The following is a 16,990-nucleotide window of genomic DNA, read 5'->3' on the forward strand; positions in this document are numbered from 1 at the left end:
CAGAAGAAATTAAAGTGAAGAAAAGTTCATGACTTGCTTAGACATTTGTAACCAAACCAAGGCTGGTACCTAGTTTTCATGAGTCTCAGCCTGCTGGTTTAGCTACAATATGATGTCTTTTAAAAATTAAATTAAATGAGCTTTTTTAAAAATGGAAACTTTATGTAGATGTAATGTCTTACAATTTCCATTCTTCTGACATTTTTCTGTTTAAATGAGGCATTTCACCACGTAACGAGTTTGCCTTTCATTCACTGGTATTTTTTTGCAATGTTGATTTGTAAGAAAGTGTCTAAGTGCCTGAAATGTGATACTGAATGTAGAAGGAAAAATAATAATGAAATAATTGAATTGTACCCTTAAAGTTTTCTTTTAACTTGCTTTACCTTTTGAGTGTAAATTGTCTTTTATAAGCTGTCTCCTTAATTTCCAAAAGAGTAAGAAGAAATAGAAATGAAAAATATATTCTTTAAGGTTTTTTTATAAAGCTGTCATTATTTTGACAAAATAATCAAGTAGTATAGTATCTCCCTAGCACTTTTGGCAGAGTTTTCTGCTGTGTGGTTCTAATGTAAAAATTGAGCAGAATGACTCGGAGTAAGATTTGGGATGATTTGACATGCACTTTTTTGATGGCCATGCTGATTTAAGCAGTTCCTTTTGCTCATTCCTGCCCAAGTTCCTGGCAAGAGGATGGAAACAAATGGCAGAGTCGGGGCAAAGGCTGCTTAAGCCAGAAGAACCACTTGTAATGCAAAAAAAATGCATTACAAACTGTGGTAGAAAAGTTTTGTTACAAACATATTGCTGCTCTCTTTTATTAACATTACTTAAAGCATTGCTTACTGCCTCGTAGTTCTTAGTAAGAAAAAAGAACTCTTCCTTTTTCTTTTTCCTCATCCTCATCCCCCTTTTATTTTTTGTTCAGAGATTAACATACGAGGAGAAAATGGCTCGTCGATTGCTTGGAGCAGACAGTGCTGCAACTGTCTTCAATATACAGGAACCAGAAGAGGAGCCCGCTATACAGGTGCCACATAACTCTACAGTCTCATAGGAAAATAAAAAAGTTCTTTCAATTTTTCTTTTTTACAGGCTGTGATTCTCTTAAAAAAAAAAAAAAAAGGTCCTACATAAGACAAATACACACAAGATAGGACGGTTTTGATTACAGAAGTCATATGTTATATATCAGTGAAGTAAACTGGAGGATCATATGGCTATTGCTCAGTTTTTCCATACTGAATAAGTCTGAGAGTTCTCAAATGTCTGCTCTCTGCTTTAAACTCTTTCATTTATCCTATTCTGTCCTGAACTTTAAGTATCTCATGGCAAAAATACATCTACTATCTTGAGACTATCTTCTCTTTATGTGTGTAATCTGTACTCTTTGGATGCAGACCAAAAACACAACAGAAAGTCTGACTGAAAGGCCAGGTACACGTTCTCCATTGTTCAGATGCCAGAGTTGCTATTTGGAAATGTGTAGCATTTGTTTGCTTATTACTACGTAAAGTATGTTCTCCTGATAAAAACTCTGAGAAACTGTCATGGATGCATCTTGGTCTTCTTTCTGCCTCTTGATCTTTTTTTCTACCCTTGCAGGAAGCTCGCTCTGTTGGTGCTTCTGTAGTGAGTCCTGTGGATATTCAAAAGGTTAACTTTTTCACCTTTTTCTGTCTTGCTTTTTTTGTCCATTGATTTTTTTTCTCTCTCTCATCTTTGCCCTTTCCCTTCTACTGTTCTTGGTTATTAAAAAGAAGTCATCTAGCATTAATACCTGGGGAAATTTGGGCTGCACTACCTTCAAGGCATTAGAGTTGTTCTATAAGCCTAATTGTCTGAGCGTAGGCAGCTTAACCGCAGTAGTGGTGTGCTCAAGTATCTTTCTGCCATAACGTTAACATACACTGATACTAACTGCCTTGCATCCAGATCAGCTACTCTATATATGCCATGTATACTTCATGATTTACTTTTACAGTAAACTTTCAGGGAACAAAGAAATGTAAAAAACAGCTGCAGTTTACAAAAGGATTTCTCTCTTCTCCCACTTTTGAGTGTTACTGAGGGTTACGATTAGTTCTGTAACCAGTCAGTAGAAAGGCTCCACGTCATTCCCGGACCAGAGTCAGTGGTAGAGGATGGGCATATGGAAGGAGGCTTTGTATGAGACGTGTTCTTTCTTAAATAAAATTAGAGTCAGAGACAATGGCCAAGGGTCATTTGAAAAAGTGCCTGAATTTCTGCTGACCGATTAAAGCATTGGCTAATAAAGATTTGGGGGTTTTTTTCTGCTTCTGAGCTTTCTTATATGCTGGCATTATTTTTGTTACTGCTGGGATTCAAAGCAGGGCTTTTGTACTGTGAAGTAGATAGAGTGAACAGGTCAAGAAAATATATAACTCTGTAGGTCACCGTAATATTTCCCAGTATCTGAATAGCAGATTTAAACAAGCAATAGCATTTTTTCACTGGATTAAACTTTCCATTCTTCTTTCTGTATCTTGAATACTCCTATGACAAATTTTCTTTTTAAGGAAGAAGTGAGACTTTTGACCAGACAAAGGGGGCCACAGCAGCAGGAGTAAAGGGAGGCAACTACCATGGACAGCCAATATTGCCATTTTATCTTTTTTTTTTTTTTTTTTCCTCATTTTTACAGGCAACTGTAAACAAAATCATTTTAGCCTTCTGGTGCGGCCTCTGGTATAGTTCTATGCAAATAGCAGATGTGAACCATATGGTCTTCTGGCCATCTGGAAACAAAACTCACCCTAAATCTGCCTGTACCCTCAAGGAAATATTAGTGTGTTTCTTTTCTCTTTATGAACTGCTTCAGAATACTTTTATTCTTACAGGCTTTTTTAAAAAATGGAAAGAAAGCAGCCAATGACTTTCCTTCCCCTTATGAAGTACACCTTAAGATAACATGAAATACAGTTTTTGCCTCTTACCAGATGTCTTCATTGTTTCATAGGGAAGTTATTGGAGGCATGGATTATAGTGTTTTTCTTCAGCAAGATAGTTTCCTCTCATCTGTAAAACCTTAATGGATTATCAAAGATCAGTAGAATAAAAAAACCCACATTAGGAACACGTCTTGCTGAGCAATGTATTGAAGCTGGCCACTAATATGTACCTTTCTTGTTTGACAGGAGTATAAAGTCTCCAGCTTTGAGCAAAGATTGATCAGTGAAATTGAATACAGGCTGGAGAGATCTCCTGTGGAAGAATCAGATGATGAGGTGCAACATGGAGATGAACCTATTGATAACAGTATGTCACCATGTTTTGAGATAAAGCTGAAGCATTACAAAATCTTTGAGGGAATGCCAGTCACATTTACATGCAGAGTGGCAGGAAATCCAAAGCCAAAGGTAAGAAAAGGGAGTAAATGTTTCTAGAAACGCTCTGAAGAGTTCTATGTTGGTACCTTACAGTGAGCCCCTGGACCCTATGGGCTGTATCTTACAGGAACAGCAGACATTGTCTCTTGACAAGGCAGACTCCTAGCTGATATAAACTGTCAAATCTCTTTTGGTATCACTGGGCAAAAATCCTACTGTGAGGCTTCAGGTGTTAGTTACTCCCTCCTGAGACTTCATCTCAATTATTTTAACTAGAAGTAATACTTCCGTCATCTGCAGAGTTCCCTTCAGGGTGCATCTGTACCACAGAATGCAGTGCAATGCTAGAAAACCCCATGTGAGCTGGCTCTCTAGTCCCAAAAGCAACCTCATCAGGTTAACGTGGGTAATTAGCTCAGACACAGCAGCATCTAATGCAAAAATACGTTGCTTCTGGTTCAGGAGCCAGCGTGGTATCTCTGCATTCTTCAGCACTGCAAAGTTTGTCTACACACCCTAAGACTAAATTTTATTGAAAGTTAGAGGAAGGCACAATAAAATACCATAAGCTCCCATATATCCCAACAGCAGGATCAGACATGATGGCAAGGTTTTAATGATGAGCTTCTGAGGGAGGGTTGGACTTGGGAAGCATTTCCTTTTAGCGAATGTAAAAGTACCAGTTGCGTGATGTCGGCAGTCTGGAAGAATGCCTTCCTTTGGTAGGTTGTGTTTAACCATTTCAAAAATTGTTTGGCAATCAACTGACTCCTTATGCAGCAGGCAAACAGCAGTAGCTTCTTCAGCTTCCTTGCCAGAGCCAGTATCTTCCCCGTGAGGTCCTTGCAGTTCTTACAGTGACCTCTTGTGGACAGGGGCCCTTCTCTTCTTAGACAAGATCAAAGATGCCTTATCTCTTAGATAAGATCTTCACAGCAGCAGCCACATCCAAATCTCTCATTTACTGTAAGTTTTACAGGTATGTAGGATTTTGAAGAGAGATAAGTCCAAATGACTTTACATGTCCAATGATACAGGTGTATGATACTGCACAAACTGTAAAAAGAAAAATGGACTTTGTCAGGAAGCAGGGAAAGAACAACAGCAAATTCGGGCTACATCTACATTAACAAGTAGTGCAGACCAGAATAAGCAAATCTGTAGAACAAGGTATCCATCCCTGCATGCATTTCAGGAGGTTTTACTTCAGGCTAGCTCTAATCTCGTCCCACAGACTGAAGCAGATGCAGCAAATTAGATGTGTTCTTGGAGCACATTTTCTGGCTTAGTTTCATCTGAAAGGAATCCAGTTCTGTGCTCCAAGACCACAACATGATGTGAACCACTGCAAAGTAAGTGGGGCTGATCAGTATACTCACATCAAACAAGCACTCCTGCTTCAAAATGCAGACACACACAGAGATTAGCCCAGTCTGACTGAAACCAAACCTTTGATGTCCAGCATTACTTTTGAGATGACCGTGCAGAAGAGTCTGTTAAGGGTAGAAAACAAATGGGTTCGTTGATGTTAGGTGCAGTGTGCTGGAGAGGTCCTCTTTGTGCCTGAGGCTTATGACTAAGTTGCTGGATCATCTAGTATGAGTCAGCCTTAGTCAATTTAGCCATTCCCTAATTTTCACAGTTTTCAATTAAGGTGTAGTTTCACAGTCATCGTAATCTGATTTAAGACAGATGAAAGAGGATGTCTCCTTTCCCTCGCTCTCCTTGTTTGGGCTTTAGGGATTGCACAGCCAAGAAACCACGTTGCTAGTACTTCCCCTGAAGCACGGCATTATAAAGAAGTATCTGATGTGAATGCATTCTGATTCAGATACGATGTTCTGGTTTTCTGCAGTGTCAAAGTATGTGCATTAAGAAGTGATTTGCTCTTGCACCTGGGACTGTGACCCTTTATTCCATTCACTTGCAGATCCTTTGTGTGATTTGTAAAGTTGCTTGGGATGGAACCAATTTCAGTCCTGTTGGATGGCTACTTGCTAGCTGGGCTTTACAGATGTCAAAGGCTGTGACTTCCCCTCATCTGCTCGAGCATGCCAAGATAGCAGTTTTGAAATGCCCGATGGCCGAGAGCTGCCCTTCTGCTGTCATTTGTTGAAGCTGGAAGTGTTGCCCCTGAATAAATTCTTTACTTTGGCAAATGAAAAGCTGGAAATGATTTACTAACTTGAAGCTCCTCCCTTCTAAATATTCTGTCAGCTCTGCCAAGGAATGGCTTTGGGAAGGACTGTAGTGTTTCTAAAATCTGGCATTCATTACAAGGGATTTTTCTAAGCAGGGTTATTGGCTTGATTATTTTTTCCCCTGAACATGCCATGTAAATTGAATACTGATGTGCAAATTCTGTCTTCATAAATATGACTTTTTACATCTGAGTCTACATTTGTTATAACCTTCAGTGTAATGTAAAACTATTTCTCATTAAAATGAGAACCTGTGGTGATGCAGGAGGGATTGTGGAACACTTCTTTTTAAGGGATCTTTCTTTTCAGAATTAGGACAATGCCATCCAAAAGATTAATTGAGGTATGAATGTTGCATAAAGCTCGTACTGCTCGCTCTTCACATGGCTGGATATAATTCTTAGTGATTAAAAATGCCTGTGCTGCCCAAGATCAAAACCCCTTTTGTACTGTGTATTCCATTGTATTTCTATTCATTACACATTGGTTTCTGAAAATCTGGTGCAAATAAAAGCAATCCAGATGCAGTGTTCAGTGCTTACCTAGTTTAATGGTACATTTATTAAAAGGTATCCCAGAAAGAAAATACTTCACTGCAAGGGCCATTGTCTCCAGCAGTGGTAGTGTTTTACTTATTAACACCATGTCAGATAAAGGTAATATTAAGAAGTTCCTACTCAGAAGTAAAATCTAGTGATGCCAATGCTTTTAAACTTAGTGGAAATAAGTACTGGACAACATATGCATTATGTTTGGATAGCTGCTTCAGTTAATATTTGCATATATTTCCATGTCATAATTCCTGGCATGTCTCCTGATATTTCTGATAAGTGCATTGTTATTAAATAATTGCTACTTAGTGCAGTAGATTTCCAAGCAATGTTATGACACATGTAAAGCATGCAAGTTAAGACTCATTTTTTGCAGCTATGTTGTTACCAGTCTCCATTAGCATGTGTATATAAGCGATCAAATATCTTTTGCATCTCCAGTAAGTGCTCTGTCAGCAGATGAGAAGACATGACTAAATCTTTTGTTAGCACCGCAGAGTCTCTGCAAGGCTGCTGACAGACAAAATGGGAAACAAGTATAACCAGCTATTGAGGAAATGAAATCATTTCTAGTTGCACATAATGCTTGTTAATATAAAAACCATACACGGTAATTAATTTTTAAGGGAAATTTCCACTCATTCCCTCCAAAACATTCTCCATTGTCTTTTTGTGAAATTTAAAAGTATATCCTTACCTTTTCCCCCTAAGTGAACGAATTGAGAGTTTTGAAATATTGGCATGTATGAAGAACCTGGCACATTAAACTCTATCAGGAATTGTGCCTCGCTTTGCCACTTCGTTTTTACTGGAAAGCCGGCCCCTTTCCTCAGTGTAAGACCTGCATTCCCACTTCAAGAATTAGACTGAAAAATGTGTGTGTTTTTCTCATGCTAAATAGTCCCAGCAGTCATGTGCCCAGGAAAAATACGTTTGTTCTACTTTGTACAAATTAGTCTCATAAAAATTATGTAGTTATCTGCACAAATGACTTAAGAAATGTTGAACACCACTGACACTACAGAGTAATACATGCTTCAGAAACAACAAGTAAATAAAGTTCTACTCAAATATTGGTGTGAGGAGCTGACTGCAGCCTTCCTAGTATAACACTTTTCACATATTCCTGTGTGTGTTTTTAAGCATACACCACTTTTTTTTTTTTTTTTTTTTTTTGATTCCAGCAGATTTCAGCTTGGGGTTTTATATTATTTTTGAAATATAGCAAAAAAACCCTAAAGCTAGGTCAAAATATTTGAATTTTTTTTCACCTCAGGTTTGAAGTATTAAAAACACATACATGTTTTTTGTGTAATTTATGGATTACTATAAGATATTATTCTGCATACATCATTTTTTTGGCTCACTGAAAGTAGATCTTGGGTCAGCCAGAGAATAAAATTATGTATCAAAAGTAATGGAAAAGACCTCTGTTTGACAGATAATGTAACGATTCTGTACAACTTGGAACTCTACTGATGCTGGCGCACAATTATCAAAGGCTATCTACGTGCTGAGTTGCTTTGAAGCATTTCCTATTACTTTGTCAACCTGTCCATTTCTGTAGATATCTGTCACATCAAGGTGACACAGTTGGTTTCCATCATGTGATTATACTGAGCTGGCCTGTTCGCTCGTTGCCGGCCTAAGCGGCTGAATCCCCTTCTGCCTTTTTCGTCCAGTCCTGGTGTTTCCACAGTGAGATCATAACTTCTATTAATCACTGAACTAATTATTCCTATAATTACCCTGTTTTATGTTGTTATTTTCTGAGAAGAGAACAATAGCATTCTTTATCCAGCTTCTTCATAGTTAAGTGAAATAAAAATGTAAAATTAGTAATGTTCTCTGAAAGAGAACTGCTCTTTGTAATGACATTTGTTTTCAGTTCTTGAAGTGTTCAGCTGCTGCTCTGTCCTTGGGATGGGTACAGCCCTTATGCACCTGTGAATTTCTTTGGTAAATGTTCATGGTGCCATAGAATCACAGAATGTGGGGGGTTGTAAGGTCCCTCTGGAGATCATCTCATCCACCCCCCCTGCAGGTACATCTAGAGCAGGTTGCACAGGACTGCATCCAGTAAGGTTTTGAATGTCTCCAGAGAAGGAGACTCCACAGCCCCTCTGGGCAGCCTGTTCCAGGGCTCTGTCACCTTCACAGTAAAGATGTTTTTCCTGCTCTTTAGATGGAACTTCCTGTGTTTCAGTTTGTGCCTGTTGCCCCTTGTCCTGTTGCTGGGCACCACTGAGAAGAGTCTGGTCCCATACTCTCAACACCTGCCCTTTAGATATTTATAAACATTAATAAGGTCCCTGCTCAGTCTTCTCTTCTCCAGGCTGAAGAGTCCCAGCTCTCTCAGCCTTTCCTCGTAAGGCAGATGCTCCAGGCCCCTAATCATATTTGTGGCCCTCGGCTGGACTCTCTCCAATAGTTCCTGATCTTTCTTGAACCGGGGAGCCCAGAACTGGACACAGGACTCCAGATGTGGCCTCACCAGGGCACAGCACAGAGGGAATCTTTCTCTTTGAACGATTGCTAATCTGTAAAACCACTTTCAGTGAAAGTGGTTCATGGAGCGGGGTTCTGCACTTTTACTAGTTGATCAAAGTGTTTTTCTTTTAATGCTTACCAGAGAGGTTTTCAGCAGTTAAGATTCGTTAACGGTATTAATTGAGAAATGATGACAGTGAGCACCCACCTCTTATCAGCCGTGCCTTGTTTTTTCCTGCAGATTTATTGGTTTAAAGATGGGAAGCAAATTTCTAAACGAAGTGATCACTACCGAATTCAAAGAGAACCTGATGGAACTTGCTCACTGCATACTACAGCCTCCACCCTGGATGATGATGGGAATTACACTATTATGGCTGCTAACCCACAGGTAAATGAAGGTTTGGCTCCAGAGCAAACATCCTTCTGGACATAAATCTTCAGAAAACTATCTCATCTTACGTATGCATGATTTAATTAAATGATGAAGTCACCATAAAGTATGTAAGTTAGATTTCTGTTTTCATCTTGCATCAGTAGGGTGGGACCTTTCTATCTCCAAGAGATTAGCAACTCAACAGCAGGTTTTTTTTCCTATGGTTTGAGGTTTCAGAGGGGAGGGGTGTTGGCTTTTAATCACTCTTCCACCATTTGTTTTAGCTGATAGCATCTCGGTATCCTAACTGAGCATGGATAGCGTACATTACTCTAAAGGGAGGAAAAAAAAATCCAGTTTACCAGCAGAAGCAACCCAATCCAGCAATTTCATTTTTCTTCTGTTGACACTACTCACTGACTATGCCAACTTTTTGAAATGAGTAGGAGTATATCACACATCAACATGTTTATATTAGGCAGTGATTGCCATTCTGTAAGGCAAAAAATTCTAGCATTTATTAGGTAGGGGGGAGGTCTCCTGTGTTGATCCCGAAGTCTTAAACAGTGTTTTTCTGGAACAGTGTTACTGGTTTTGGAGTGTTATTTTTTCTTCACAGACCTAACTTAAGAGCTGAGGTACACAACCGCTGGATACAGTGAAACTTGCAGTTCATGCATCCTGTTGAAGTAACATTTTCAATCCACTTTTCCTCCAGCACAGCAATTTGAGGGGAAAGATTTGCACGTGAGAAACCAGGGCAGTAACGTAATTTTAGGGATGTAATGAATTATTTTCTTCTGTAGCACCAAATATCTTGCCAAGACCAGGCCTGCAAGTGGAATCACACTGTAAAATAACAAAGTGTATTACTGGGACAGAGTTTAATCTCCACAGGAGTGTTGTGCTCTGTTATGAGCGTTGCTAGGTTACTTAGCATGACACTGCCTTTTTTGCCTTGCTCTTCAGCCGTCAGTCCTGCTCATATTGCAGCGTGCTTGTGAATGTATGGGATTGGGCACACAGACAACACACAAATAGCGCTTTTAGGCTAGATTCTACAAATTGCAGCTCTTTAGTCTAGTTAGTTTTAACATCATTTCTACATACACAAATAAGAGAAATGATAATGAAATACTGTAAGGCCAAGGGAATTCTTCAGGCTGGGAGGTTTTACACATAGACGACCATTGTGTTATAACACTTGGTACCATTTAAATTGTGGAAATTCACAGCAGGTTTAAAGATGATAAAGAAATACATGCATGCTCAAGGTAAGAACTGAATCCTGTTCATCTTCCTGTAAGTGTTGTGTTACTGTGGGTACAGAGTTTGCCTATGTAGCGTTACTGTGCGATCCAAAGTCCAGTGAACTTCGTGAATAAACTGCTTTTGTGCTTGGGCCCCGCACTCTGTCCCTGAATATTTGGGGCCTGCTTTTTAGCATTTGTTATTCTGGATAATGCTCATTCAATGGCACAACAGTAACCTAGGTTATCAGTCCTGGTCATTGATGACACTAGTTTGCTAGTGGGATTTTAGATGTACTAAAATGAGCTGGTTTGGTATTGTTCCTAGTTTGGGGATTGAAAAAGCACTTTTGTAAAGTGATAAAATTCTGCATCTGTGCTTTTTTTTCCCCCCTCTTTGGAGAAGAACCAGAAGCATCCTCCTCTGGCTCCCCTAAATAAAACATCTGTCTGTTTCACCAAGCCCATTCTATTCTTTCTTTACAGTGTAATTCCCAAGCAAACATACTTATCTCTTCTCCTATTTGCTTGCTTTTACTATGTGTTTAACAGTACAATGGAGGCAAAGAAGGACTATGAGTTAATGTACTAGCTTGTCACACTCAAAGATCTGGATTCCAATTCTTTTAAGTCATCCTGAGTGGAAATAAATTTGGCATAGCTTCCTCAATCCTAATGGAAAGTTGCCCACATCTCAAAGCTATCACAAACTTAGGCAAATTTGGCAACCTTTCCTTAACAAAAGCAAAGTACGTAAATATAAGGGAGCCTACATCAGGATTCTGATGGTCTGGTAGATATTTGCTGCTGTTGCTGTATTCTGGTCATTGCTCTTGGAAACACCAAACTACAAAGCAAAAAGGCATATTTGTAGCCGATAGAAATTTTATTAAAGGAAAGGATTCAGTTCATTAAAGCTCTGCCAGTTTATGCTGTCTCATGATCTGGACTAACACTACACGATTTACGTATGTAAAATGATGTGTTGACACAGCTTGGAAATCGTCCATGGTAGTTCACAGGGCAGGCACCGTTGCCTGCGATGTAAAGCGCAGTGATCTGGTTTGAACACACCACTGGGGTTTGCAGTAAGATTTGCCATGCAACTTAATCCAGAGCAAACTGACCCCAGGCCTAAACAAACACAAAACCCTGCCTGTTTCAGGCCTTTAGTTACAGGTTATGTCCCTTACCTGATCTCTTGCCATGAGCTGTACGGGCTCGAGTTGAGTCCTTATTTTCACCTTCCCTTTTATCCCATGCGCCCACGGTTCTCACTCTGGATCCCCCTTATTTTCTAGGCCATCTTCTCATTAATTGCTTCCAACTCATCGCTTCCTTCCCATTCACCCCATGACTTTTCCCAGTCTTTGGCTTCCTGCTTGTTCTTCCCTATCCAAATTCCTCACTGTCCTTTGTGCTTCCATTTACGATGCCTTCATGTATTGAGATACACAGAAATTATCCCAAAATGTGTGAATGCATCAATTGCCAGAAAAAGATTAATATGCAGTGGTGCCTAAAATAGAAATATATTTGTTCCAGATGTCTTTAATGGGCTTGTAACACAAAAAAAAACTTTGTTTAAAAAAATTGCTGCAGGTCACGCACAATGGCTTATTTTAACACAAGTATTTTTCTTGTGGAATAAATGGGTCATGGGAATAAAAGCAGGACACACAGACTTATTTCTAACAGTCCAGCAGTAGCACAAAGGTCACTGCCATTTGAAGCCTGCTTGTGACCCCAGTGAAATCATTTTTTGATAGGCTTTGGCCAGTTGTTAATGAACAGCTATTTGCATCCCCCAATTACTGTGACAAAAATATTTGTCACTTCTATGCTGACAGACTTGAGTGTGCTCACAGCTTAGAACTGAAATACACTGCAAAGCTGATGGGGACGTTGCCTTACTGCTACCAGTTCAGGGGGCAGACAGACAGATGGACATTTTCTATACATTTATCAAAGAGCTAATAAAAAATATAATTTTTGAAAAGTTACTATTATATTGTTATATAAAATTATATAAACTTTTACTACAGTTTTATTTCTATACATAGCATTTCTCTTTGTATCTATTGTGTGTATTTATTAATACCACCAGATGCTTTTATCTCTTGCACAGTGAATTCTGCAGAGCCCTGGATGCAAGCGGTTCTGCCTGCAGGCAGACCCATCCCAAATTTGTTACCACTAGTGCTTGTAGTTGAGTCTGTCTTCTGAAAAACAAAGGAAAAAAAAAAAAAGGGCGACTAAATACAAGAGAGCCCATGTTTTATTTATCATTCAATGGAAGTAACTTAAGATAACTGAACTATCTCCAGTGCTCACCAGTGCAGTTGTGACCCCCAAACCAGTCTTGCTTGTCAGAGAGGACCCTTAAGTACCTGTACAATTCTTTTGGTTTTTACATTCATGGGAGTTTTTGTGCTGAGGCCCCACCAGATCAAGTGTGTCGCTCCACTTTGGAGGCAGCAGCTCTGTCGCTAACCACCAACACTTACCAAATGCCATTTTCAAGATCTTTAACCAGTTGTCTTTCTGTCCACTTGCTATACACAGAGCAACCTCCCACCCACATCGATATCTTGGTCAATACACTATTTTAAGGACTTAAATGCCAGTGGTACTATGATCTTTTTTTAAAAGAAAGACTTCCTGGCAGAACATTTCAACCATGTCTGTGTTGTAGTCACAATTATTCCAGTCTCTCTGTGTTAGATTGGAAGTTGATAAAACAGTTTAGCATCAGAGGTATCTTGACAAATGTTTTTCAATTAGTGAAAGCAGAGGATGCATCACAGACGCTGTAACACGTGAGCAAAAAAAAATAAAGAGATGGGGCTGAACATTTATTAATATTACATGCTGTAAGTCTTTTAATGTTTCTCTTCTCCATCATCATAACAGGGTAGAGTAAGTTGCACGGGCAGGCTGATGGTTCAAGCTGTCAATCAAAGAGGCCGCAGTCCTTGGTCACCTTCTGGTCAGCCTCATATGAGAAGGTACTTGATGCTTTTCTTTTCTTTTCTTTTTTTTCCTTTCAATAAGATATTTTATATGTTTTGCTAAATTATTCTGGTCAGATAAAGAATGTAAAGTAAGAAGGTAAGTTAAAATCATGCCATTCAGGAAGAAATGTGACCTCTGCTGTCTAAAAATTTCTGCAAAGCTTGCAAACTCAGAAATATAAACAACCACTGAAATTACGTTACTTTTAAGTATCTTTAATTTTGCCTGTCTCCTCCTTCTTTCTTTGTGATGTTCACTAATTACTCCTTGTCTCCAATTACACTATCAGCTGTTGGGAAGAACCTTGTCACTTATGGTTATTTTAAAACATCTCACCTGACTAGGATTCTACCAGGCACCTGTACTTTCTGCAGCTTTTAATAAGTATTTATTTAAAGAAACAGCAGCTATAACTGCATGCCAAATAAGTTTATTAGATTTACATTAGAAACATTTTAGTATTTCAGTGATTTCAGTTCAGGTTCTTACAAGGAATTATGAGTCAGAAATAAAGTATTAAACTTATCTTTAGTGAGTTCACAATTATTCACATATGAAGCTTTGGTTTAGGTTTTTGGACCATATAAGGTAATTTTTGCTTCAAATACCTTTTTTTTTTCATTACCCAAAGCATTTATGAAGCTATTTAGCACAGCTTAGACAGCTTTAGATGATATAAAAAAATCATTTTGGTTATCCAAGCAGAACTGCTTTCAAGGGAGTAAGAGGGCTCTGGTTCTGGTTTCTGCAACGATAAGGCACATCTTTTGCTTAATGGTCACAATGGCCATAGAAACTCAATATTGTCCAATTGTAATATAGGTGTAATTGCATAGTCAATGTGCAATAAAGAAATTATTCCTGTAACAATTAGTAGTGGTAGTAGTATGTACTGCAGAACTGCTGCGTGCAAAACAGGCTCTCTTCCCCCACTCTGATAACTAGAAAGTATCAGGGAGTGAGGTTCGTTGTTTAAAAAATCTTATCACTCTTATTCCTGCACAGAACAAACTGGGATTCCTGCAGTCACAGAATCATGGAATGGTTTGGGTTGGAAGGGACCTTAGAGACCATCTAGTTCCAACTCCCCTGCCATCAGCAGGCACAGCGTGTCTCTCTGAGCCATCCTACCAGCTCCCCCTCTAACACTTCATGTTTAGGCTGTTAAATCCAAAGTCCATGCCACTCATGGAGCATGAGAACAGCCCAAAAAACCCAGGTCCATTTGGTGTACAGTAAATAAGGCACTTGACACCTGCAAATAATGGGTAAAAATGAAAAGTCTCTGTTATCCCTGAAGGGCAAAGCTGCCATGAAGAGTTGGGTTTCGGCTGAATAAGTGTACACAGGCTGAGAAAGGGGAAATATCTTTAAAAACAGGGACAGGAGAAGATGACACTCTGCATCATTCTGAAGGATAAAAGTGGATCTCTCTCTCTCTCTGCAACAGACAGAGCCCTTAGGTAATAACGGGGCAGGCTCATTTTTCAGTCTCTCCAAATGCAGTTGAGGTCCAAGGCCGCTTATGGCTGGGGCTTTTTTTTTTTATTTAGAGAAACACCCAAAAAAGCCACTATTGCTTTGGTCAGGTGTCCAGTAGAGTAATGAATTATAAGGAAGAGATTTCCATGTAACAGTTTAATTAAAAACTAGGGCAATTATTGGGGATTGTTATTTCCTGTAAAATTACCATATGTGAAGGGCTCACCCGGGTATGTGTAGTTATGGAAGGTCTGTTTCTGCAAACCATTCAGCACAACACTATTTCTGTGAAGTGACATTTCCCGCTACTCCCATCACCCAGTTCTCCCTGTGACTGGTGAAATCTGAGCATGTAAAACCTTCCTGCGACAGACTCCCACCGTCAGCTTTTCTAATGTAACGTCCCACAATATTGTGCTCCCCCATATGCTGCAATGTGTCATGCAGATTGCCATATACTTTTGATAACTAATACTGCTGTGGCATTACAGTATTTTTCCTATAAGCTTTTCTGCTTGAGAGCAAAATCTTTTTTTGTTTTTTTGCTTTTTTTTTGTAAAAGTGCAATTACTGATCTAATCAACTTTATGACTGTTGACAGGCTTTTTCCTGTAAGTATCTCTTACTCTACAGAGTGTGTTCTGGCAGAAGTCTGTTTTTTTTGTTATCTTCACTACATCACAGACACTTTAAAATCATGCTTTGTAGCTGTTATTTTACTTTTAATGTATTTTTCTGAAGTTTGCTTGGCTTGCAAACATTATCTCCTTAGCAATATGTTGCAGGGCAGGGGGGGAACTTTTGGAACTGTCTGATGTGTACAAAGCTTGGGCTCAATCCCTTAGACGAGATGTTGCTCTACACTGTAGTCTCTAAGCTGTCTTGTGGTGCACTGCAGCCAGAGCCCCAAATCAATCATCTTAAAATGCATGAGATTCAAGGAGGATTTAAAAAAGAAATATTCCTATTGCACCTGCTCTCAATTAGAGGATTCATTTGAACTTAATCTCCTTTATCCCAAATTAGTGACCATTACCATACAGTCAGTCATCAAGTCTCCCCCAGCTTCTTGCTCGCTGAAATTCTTAGTGCATTGCGCCACACCAGCCCATGGAGTCTCCCCTGGACACTTTTAGTACATGATCTCAGTATTGCTAAAACTCATCTTTGCAATTTGATGCCCACATCACAACTCTAAGGAACCCACAACTAATCCAAGGGTATTCCAGTCTATTGCAATTTGTAATTCCTAGGCATCTGCAATACTTGGCTCTACTCATTTCATTATTTATTTAAAACCACAAAATGTTTTAGAATTAAAATAACCCTAGTTTCACCTCTAAAGGTAAAGACTTAACACTAGTCTGCAATTTTACAGGTGAACTTACAAATTGGTAAAAAGAAATGTGTTATTTATTCTGATTGTACACTAAACAGCATGCTGATTTAGGTTTCCTTTCAAATGTGTAATTTGAAAACTTAGCTTTCACGATTCAAGAACATACTAAAAGAAAAAACATATTTGGTCACAAACTCCTAGCCTTTTTGTTTTCCATTCATTTGGTGTAATTTTTTTCCCCCAGTTGTGACTAGTGCTGCCTTTTTATGCATCTAAACTGGATGCACATAAATACTATGAAGGCAGATTTGGCATGGGTTGCTTGCACTGTGTAGCACTCACCTGGCCAGGTACCATCATTTCTAGTTGGTCTTGCAGAACTAATTACCAGAAAATGTGACTTTTTCTTTATTACCACCCATCTTCCATCCCAGCTGCATGCATACGAGATGTGTACATCTGCAAAAACACCAAACAGAGCTTAGTGTTGCTTCTGAGCTGTAACTCTGGAGCTACTGAAGTAGCTTTAGGTGTGTTCAAGGGGCAAAAAACCTTAGGTGCTTAAGCCCTGGATTTAGGCACCTGAAGGGTTACATGAGCTTTTACTGTGTGCAAAGGCGTTGGTCTGTGTTCCCCATTTCAATATCCATTCCTACATTAACAAGCAGTATGAGCGAGATTTCCCCCCCCACACACACATGCATTTGCCTTTATTTATAGCTGTGGGAAGCCTGTAATGATCATTAAAAAGTCAAAAGTTACCTATTTATGACAGATAATATTGTAGCAAAAGTGATGATGGCTCCAAATTCAAACAGAGCAATAACAGAGAGAAGGGGAACAGCAGAGGACAAAATAAACTAAATTCAAGCAAGGCTAATTAAACTTAACCTCAGTGGAACAGAACGTGCAGCTACAGTGTTTATCCTCCATACA

At 39.1% G+C, this 16,990-nt stretch overlaps 1 protein-coding gene across 2 annotated transcripts in view; it reads left to right on the plus strand.

Moving 5' to 3' along the window:
- The window catches only part of PALLD (palladin, cytoskeletal associated protein), a 37,094-nt gene that overhangs the window by 14,426 nt on the left and 5,678 nt on the right, over positions 1-16,990 (plus strand). Inside the window, exons 3-7 of one of the 2 annotated variants that reach the window (XM_029085375.1) lie at positions 929-1,030; positions 1,606-1,656; positions 3,159-3,380; positions 8,834-8,983; positions 13,132-13,226. In XM_029085375.1, coding sequence (XP_028941208.1) covers positions 929-1,030; positions 1,606-1,656; positions 3,159-3,380; positions 8,834-8,983; positions 13,132-13,226 — 620 coding nt within the window. The remainder of the gene's footprint in view (positions 1-928; positions 1,031-1,605; positions 1,657-3,158; positions 3,381-8,833; positions 8,984-13,131; positions 13,227-16,990) is intronic. The other variant, XM_010169712.1, reaches the window with a different exon arrangement.

This window comes from Antrostomus carolinensis, unplaced genomic scaffold (assembly GCF_000700745.2).
Source record: "Antrostomus carolinensis isolate BGI_N321 unplaced genomic scaffold, ASM70074v2 scaffold606, whole genome shotgun sequence".
Taxonomy (NCBI): domain Eukaryota; kingdom Metazoa; phylum Chordata; class Aves; order Caprimulgiformes; family Caprimulgidae; genus Antrostomus; species Antrostomus carolinensis.